Source organism: Somniosus microcephalus, chromosome 4 (assembly GCF_052327205.1).
Source record: "Somniosus microcephalus isolate GS21.2 chromosome 4, FLI_Smic_1.0, whole genome shotgun sequence".
NCBI classification, from domain to species: Eukaryota; Metazoa; Chordata; class Chondrichthyes; order Squaliformes; family Somniosidae; genus Somniosus; species Somniosus microcephalus.
This window is the reverse complement of record NC_140990.1, coordinates 130,909,662-130,916,959: the sequence shown is the minus strand read 5'-3', so window position 1 is coordinate 130,916,959 and position 7,298 is coordinate 130,909,662. Positions and strand designations below refer to the sequence as shown.

The following is a 7,298-nucleotide window of genomic DNA, read 5'->3' as shown; positions in this document are numbered from 1 at the left end:
GAGCTGGAGTGGAGAGGGGGGAGAAGCTGCTGGGTTTAACCCCCAGTACTTCTGAGCCCAGTTGGACCCAACAATTTCCAATGTGGGACTGTGAAGGGAGGTGGATTCTAGGGGAGATTAAGTTGCTAAACAGGCACTGTCCGTACAGTGTAAAAGATTATCGTTTTAGGAACAAGTATTTCTGTAGAGGCTTTCAATCCAGTTTATATATACAGATTTTTTAATTCATTCGATGTGGGTGTCACTAGCAAGGCCAGCAGACATTGCCAGTCCCCAGTTGCCCGTTGATAAGGTGATGTCTGGGCCTTCTTCTTGAACCTCTGCAGACCGTGTGGTGAAGGTACTCTCAGAATGCTGTTAGGTGAGGAGTTCCAGGATTTTCACCCAGCGACGATGTAGGAATGGCGATATATGCCCAAGTCAGGATAGTGTGTGACTTAACTGGGAGGTGATGGTGTTCCCATGCACCTGCTGCCCTTGTCCTTCTAGGTGGTGGAGTCATGTATTTGGGAGGTGGTGTCAAAGTTCTAGTCAAGTTGCAGATGTATAAAGTCGCTCTCCTTCATCCCTCCTCCTCCAACCTCACTCTCTCTCCTCCCATAGAGGTCTTGTGTAGTCCCAGACCGGGTGGCGGGTTCCCTTCCCTGAAGGACATTAGTGAACCAGTTGGGTTTTTACGACAATCCAGCAGCTTTCATGGTCACTTTTTTCTAGTGCTGGCCCCACAAATTCCCAGATTCATTCAGCTCAATTTCGCAACCTGCCTTTGTGTTTTTGTGGGTTCTCTCTCACCCTCCCTTTTTCCTGTTTTAAATTAATTTTACAGAGTATTAGAAGGGGAGGATTTTCAGACGTGAAACTCAAACCAAACATCACTTCAAGATCTGACAGAGTCACTCGATTCATCAGGACCTTTGAACATGGAAGCAGAAAGCACCGTTCAGAGCGGGGAGAAACCGAACACGTGTTCTGTGTGTGGACGAGGCTTCAGCCAATCCTCTGACCTGTCGAGACACAAGCGGAGTCACACTGGGGAGAGGACGTTCACCTGCACTGAGTGTGGGAAGGGATTCACTAATTCATCCAACCTGCTGAGACACCAGCGAGTTCACACTGACGAGAGACCTTTTAAATGCCCGGACTGCGGGATGTGCTTTAAAAGTTCCAGGGAACTGATGCGCCATCAACGTGTTCACACTGACGAGAGACCATTCAGGTGCTCTCACTGCGGGACTGGGTTCAGGCGATCATCTCACCTCACTGTACACCAGCGCACTCACACTGGGGCGAGGCCGTTCACCTGCTTCGAGTGTGGGAAGGGATTCACTCAGTCATCCAACCTGCTGATACACCAGCGAGTTCACACCGGGGAGAGGCCGTTCACCTGCACTGAGTGTGGGAAGGGATTCGCTCAGTCATCTGCCCTGCTGAAACACCAGCGAGTTCACACAGGGGAGGGGTCATTCTCCTGCTCTGAGTGTGGGAAGGGATTCACTCAGTCATCTGCACTGCTGAAACACCAGCGAGTTCACACTGGGGAGAGACCGTTCAACTGCTCTGAGTGTGGGAAGGGATTCACTCAGTCATCCCACCTGCTGACACACCAGCGAGTTCACACTGACGAGAGACCTTTTAAATGCCCGGACTGCGGGAAGTGCTATAAAAGTTCCGGGGAACTGATGCGCCATCAACGTGGTCACACTGACGAGAGACCGTTCAGGTGCTCTCACTGCGGGACTGGGTTCAGGCGACCATCTGAACTCACTGTACACCAGCGAGTTCACACTGGGGAGAGGCCGTTCACCTGCTCCGTGTGTGGGAAGGGATTCACTCAGTCATCCCACCTGCTGACACACCAGCGAGTTCACAAGTGACTCCAGGGGTTGGATTCTGATGTTATTGCTGCTGTTAATCACATCCAGGACTGAATCATGTTCATTCTGACAGTTGGGGTTTGTTTCTGCTGATGTTAATAATCCCTGTAACTGGGCTGGAGTTTAATATTCTGGATATATGTCAAATAATTCAGTTTTGCTTTAAACACATTGTTGTGGATTTTTGTCATTCCCACCTGAGTGTTTAGCATCACCTGGCTGGAACTCAGAAAGGACAATCTGGGGGAGGATCGTACGGCAGGAACCGAACTACAGCCTGGACACAGTCCTTCAGGGCCACACTGAGAGGGGCAAACGGCACTTTGCTGTCATGAAGAGAGACGAGAAAGACCAAAGTCCCCGTGCAGGTTAATCTTGAGGCCTGTAAGAAACGTGTCTCTCTTTCATGGGCTAGAGCTCCTAGGCACGGAACAGAAGGCTCCTTTACAACTCTGTTAAGAGTCAGGAAGAACAGTGAATGCTGGAAACGTGCTGTCAAATCAGAGATTGGTGTCAAACTGCGATCTGTTCCTGACAAAGTGAAACGGCAGGGTTAAATTTCCAGTCTAAAAATGACTGGTAATTACTCTATGAAGGTTTAATGTGTTCGTAGAATCATAGAATGGTTACAGCACAGAAGGTGGCCATTCGGCCCATTGAGTCCGTGCCGGCTCTCTGCAAGAGCACTTCAGATAGTCCCACTCCCCCACCCTTCCCTCGTAGTCCTGCAAATTTTTTCCTTCAGGTACTCATCCAATTCCCTTTTGAAAGCCACGATTGAATCTGCCTCCACCACCCTTTCAGGCAGTGCATTCCCGATCCTAACCACTCACTGCATAAAAAGTTTTCCCCCATGTCACCTTTGGTTCTTCTGCCAATCACCTTAAATCTGTGTCCTCTGGTTCTCGACCCTTCCGCCAATGGTAACAGTTTCTCTCTATCTACTCTGTCCAGACCCCTCATGATTTTGAACACCTCTATCAAATCTCCTCTCAATCTTCTCTGCTCCAAGGAGAACAACCCCAGCTTCTCCAGTCTATCAAGGTAACTGAAGTCCCTCATTCCTGGAATCATTCTCGTAAATCTTTCCTGCGCCTTCTCTAAGGCCTTCACATCCTTCCTGAAGTGTGGTGCCCAGAATTGGACACAGTACTCCAGTTGGGGCCGAACCAGTGTTTCATCATCATTTCCACACTTTTGTACTCTGTACCTCTATTTATTAAGACCAGGGTCCCGTAAGCCTTTTTAACTGCTTTCTCAACCTGCCCTGCCACCTTCAAGGATTTGTGCACACATACTCCTAGGTCTCTCTGTTTGTGCACCCACTTTAGGATTGTACCATTTAGTTTACATGTCCTCTCATTCTTTCCACCAAAATGTATCACTTCACACTTTTCTGCGTTAAATTTCATCTGCCACGTGTCCGTCCATTTCACCAGCCTGTCTCTGTCATCCTGAAGTCTGTCACTCTCTTCCTCACTGTTCACTATACTTCCAAGTTTTGTGTCATCAGCAAATTTGGAAATTGTGCTCTGTACACCCAAGTCCAAGTCATTAATATATATCAAGAAAAGCAGTGGTCCTAGAACCAACCCCTGGGAAACACAACTGTATAACTTCCTCCAATCCGAAAAACAACCGTTCACCACTACTCTCTGTTTCCTGTCACTTAGCCAATTTCGTATCCACGCTGCCACTGTTCATTTTATTCCATGGGCTTCAACTTTGCTGGTTAGCCTATTATGTGGCACTTTATCAAACGCCTTTTGGAAATCCATGTACACTACATCAACCGCATTGCTCTCATCAACCCTCTCTGTTACCTCATCAAAAAACTTGATCAAGTTGGTTAAACACGATTTGCCTTTAACAAATCTGTGCTGGCTTTCCTTAATTAATCCACACCTATCCAAGTTTAATTTTGTCCCTGATTACTGTTTCTAAAAGCTTCCCACAACTGAGGTTAAACTGACTGGCCTGTAGTTGCTGGGTTTATCCTTACACATTTTTTTGAACAATGGTGTTACATTTGCAATTCTCCAGTCCTTTGGCACCACCCCTGCATCTATGGAGGATTGGAATATTATGGTCAGTACCTCCCTCAATTCCCTCAGCATCCTAGGATGCATCCCATCCACTCCTGGTGATTTATCTACTTTAGGTATAGCCAGTCTTTCTAATACCTCCTCTTTATCAATTTTTATCCTATCAAGTATCTCCACTACCTCCTCCTTCACTATGTCTATGGCAGCATCCTCTTCCTTGGTGAAGACAGATGCAAAGTACTCGTTTAGTACCTCAGCCATACCCTCTGCCTGCCTGCCTGCAAAGGTCTCCTTTATGGTCCCTAATCGGCCCCACCCCTCCTCTTACTACCCGTTTACTATTTAAATGCCTATAGAAGACTTTTGGATTACCTTTTATGTTGGCTGCCATTCTATTCTCATTTCCTCTCTTTGCCCCTCTTATTTTCTTTTTCACTTCTCCTCTGACCTTTCTATATTTAGCCTGATTCTCAGATGTATTTGCAACCTGACATGTCATACGCACTCTTTTTCTGCTTCACCATATTCTCTATCTCTTCCGTCATCCAGGGAGCCCAGACTTCAGTTGCCCTGCCTTTCCCCCTTGTGGGAATGTACCTCAACTGTACCTGAACTATTTCCTCTTTAAAGGCAGCCCATTGTGCCATTACAGTTTTGCTGCTAATCTTTGATTCCAGTTTACCCGGGCCAGATCCGTTCTCATCCCACTGAAATTGGCCTTTCCCCAGTTAAACATTTTTACTCTAGATTGCTCCCTGTCCTTTTCCATAGCTAATCTCAACCTTATGATACTATGATCACTGTTCCCTAAATGTTCACCTACTGACACTTGCTCCACTTGACCCACTTCATTCCCCAGAACCAGATCCAGCAATGCCTCCTCCCTCATTGGGCCAGAAACGTACTGATCAAGAAAGTTCTCCCGAACACACTTCAGAAATTCTTCCCCTTCTCTGCCCTTAACACTATTACTATCCCAGTCTATATTAGAATAGTTGAAGTCCCCCATTATCACTACTCTATAGTTCTTGCACCTCTGTGTAATTTCTCTGCAAATTTGCTCCTCTATATCTCTCCCAATATTTGGTGGTCTATAGAATACACCTAGTAGTGTAATGGCACCTCTATTATTTCTTAACTCTAGCCATATAGATTCTGTCCTTGGCCCCTCCGGGACATCCTCCCTCTCCAGCACTGTAACATTCTCCTTGACCAATACTGCCACACCACCTCCTATCTTTCCTTCCCTATCTTTACTGAACACTTTATAACCAGGAATATTTAATACCCAATCCTGCCCTTTTTTGAGCCAGGTCTCAGTTATTGCCACAACAGCATATTCCCATGTGGCTATTTGTGCCTGCAGCTCACTTACCTTGTTTACTACGTTTCGTGCGTTCACATACATACACTGTAAACCCATCTTAGACCATCCTGTATTCTCTCTTAGTTTCACCCCACCTAATACTTTACTATTTCTTACTTGAATACTCTCTGCCTCTCCTAATCCTTTGAGCACTTTATTTCCCCTTTCCAATGTTACATCCTGGTGCCCATCCCCCTGCCAACTTAGTTTAAACCCTCCCCAACTAGCAAACCTCCCCGCGAGGATATTGGTACCGGCTCTGTTGAGGTGCAACCTGTCCGGCCTGTACAGGTCCCACCTCCCCCAGAACTGGCCTCAATTCCCCAGGAATCTGAAGCCCTCCCTCCTGCACCATCTCTCCAGCCACACATTCATCTGCTCTATCCTCCTATTTCTATACTCACTCACGTGTGGCACCGGGAGTAATCCAGAGATTACTACCTTTGAGGTCCTGCTTTTTAATCTCTTTCTGAGCTCCCTAAAATCTGTCTGCAGGACCTCATCCCTCTTTCTACCTATGTTGTTGGTACCGATATGGACAACGACCTCTGGCTGTTCACACTCCCCCCTCAGAGTGTCCTGCAGCCACTCAGTGACATCCTTAACCCTGGCACCAGGGAGGCAACATACCATCCTGGAGTCAGGCCTGCAGCTGCAGAAATGCCTGTCTGCTCCCCTTACTATTGAATCCCCAACCAGTTATTGCTTTCCCTGTCTTCCTCCTCCACCCCGTGCAGCTGAGCCACCTGTGGTGCCATGGACTTGGCTCTGGCTTTACTCCCCAGAGGAACCATCACCCTCACCAGTACTCAGCACAGAATACTGGTTGGAGAGCGAGATGCACTCCGGGGACTCCTGCACTACCTGCCTGGTCCTCTTCTGTCTGGCAGTCACCCATTCCCTCTCTGCCTGCGCACTCATTAGCTGCGGGGTGACCAGCTCCTGAAATGTGCTATCCACGTAGCTCTCAGCCTCGCGGATGCACCGCAGTGATGCCAGCTGCTGCTCAAGCTCCGAAACCCGGAGCTCGAGCTCCTCCAGCTGACGACACCTCCTGCTCACGTGGTTGTCCAGGACTCGGGAGGTGTCCTGGAGATCCCACAATTTTATTTTATTAATTCATGGGATGTGGGTGTCACTGGCAAGGCCAGCATTTATTGCCCATCCCAAATTGCCCTCGAGAAGGTGGTGGTGAGCTGCCTTCTTGAACCACTGCAGTCCGTGTGGTGAAGGTATGCCCACAGTGCTGTTAGGGAGTTCCAGGATTTTGACCCAGGGACGATGAAGGATCGGCGATATACTTCTAAGTCAGGATGATGTGTGACTTGGAGGGGAACTTGGAGCTGGTGGTGTTCCCATGCGCCTGCTGCCCTTGTCCTTCTAGGTGGAAGAGGTCGAGGGTTTGGGAGGTGCTGACGAAGAAGCCTTGGTGAGTTGCTGCAGTGCATCTTGTAGATGGTACACACTGCAGCCACGGTACACCGGTGGTGGAGGGAGTGAATGTTTAAGGTGGTGGATGGGGTGCCAATCAAGCGGGCTGCTTTGTCCTGGATGGTGTCGAGATTCTTGAGTGTTGTTGGAGCTGCACTCATCCAGGCAAGTGGAGAGTATTCCATCACACTCCTGACTTGTGCCTTGTAGATGGTGGAAAGGCACAGGATGTGTATCTGCTGGACCCAGTTGCCCTGCTGTGCCTTTAATTATTCGACTATTAACGAACTTCTTTTTTTAAAGTTAGTTAACAGAAATAAACTCGAGACTTAAAAACAATCCCTCCCCAATCTGCTCCTTCCCTTGTGCTGAGGTCACTTACCTCACTCCCTGACACTGGCGCTCCCTCCGGGCTCTTGGGCCTGTCTTTATCTGCGGCCGCTCCTCTCGCTGTCCCACAGCTCCGCTCTCGTGTCCATTAACTTGGGTTCTGTGGCTCCACTCCTCCTTTTCACTCAGACATCTCCACCACCTTCTTCCTCTCCACCAATTCCTGCGCCCACTCTGCTTGTGAATCACTGT

The 7,298-nt window shown here is 48.3% G+C and overlaps 1 protein-coding gene across 1 annotated transcript; it reads left to right on the top strand.

The window, feature by feature from the left end:
• The first annotated feature begins 833 nt into the window (after window positions 1-833).
• Window positions 834-7,017, top strand: LOC147119770 (uncharacterized). The gene has a single exon (XM_085985248.1). The coding sequence runs from the start codon at window positions 921-923 to the stop codon at window positions 1,872-1,874; it is 954 nt and encodes a 317-aa protein (XP_085841374.1). The 5' UTR covers window positions 834-920; the 3' UTR covers window positions 1,875-7,017.
• The last annotated feature ends 281 nt before the right edge of the window (window positions 7,018-7,298 follow it).

Excerpts from the sequence above, each read along its gene's own strand:
- LOC147119770 (XM_085985248.1), top strand. The coding sequence starts at position 921 with ATGGAAGCAGAAAGCACCGTTCAGAGCGGGGAGAAACCGAACACGTGT.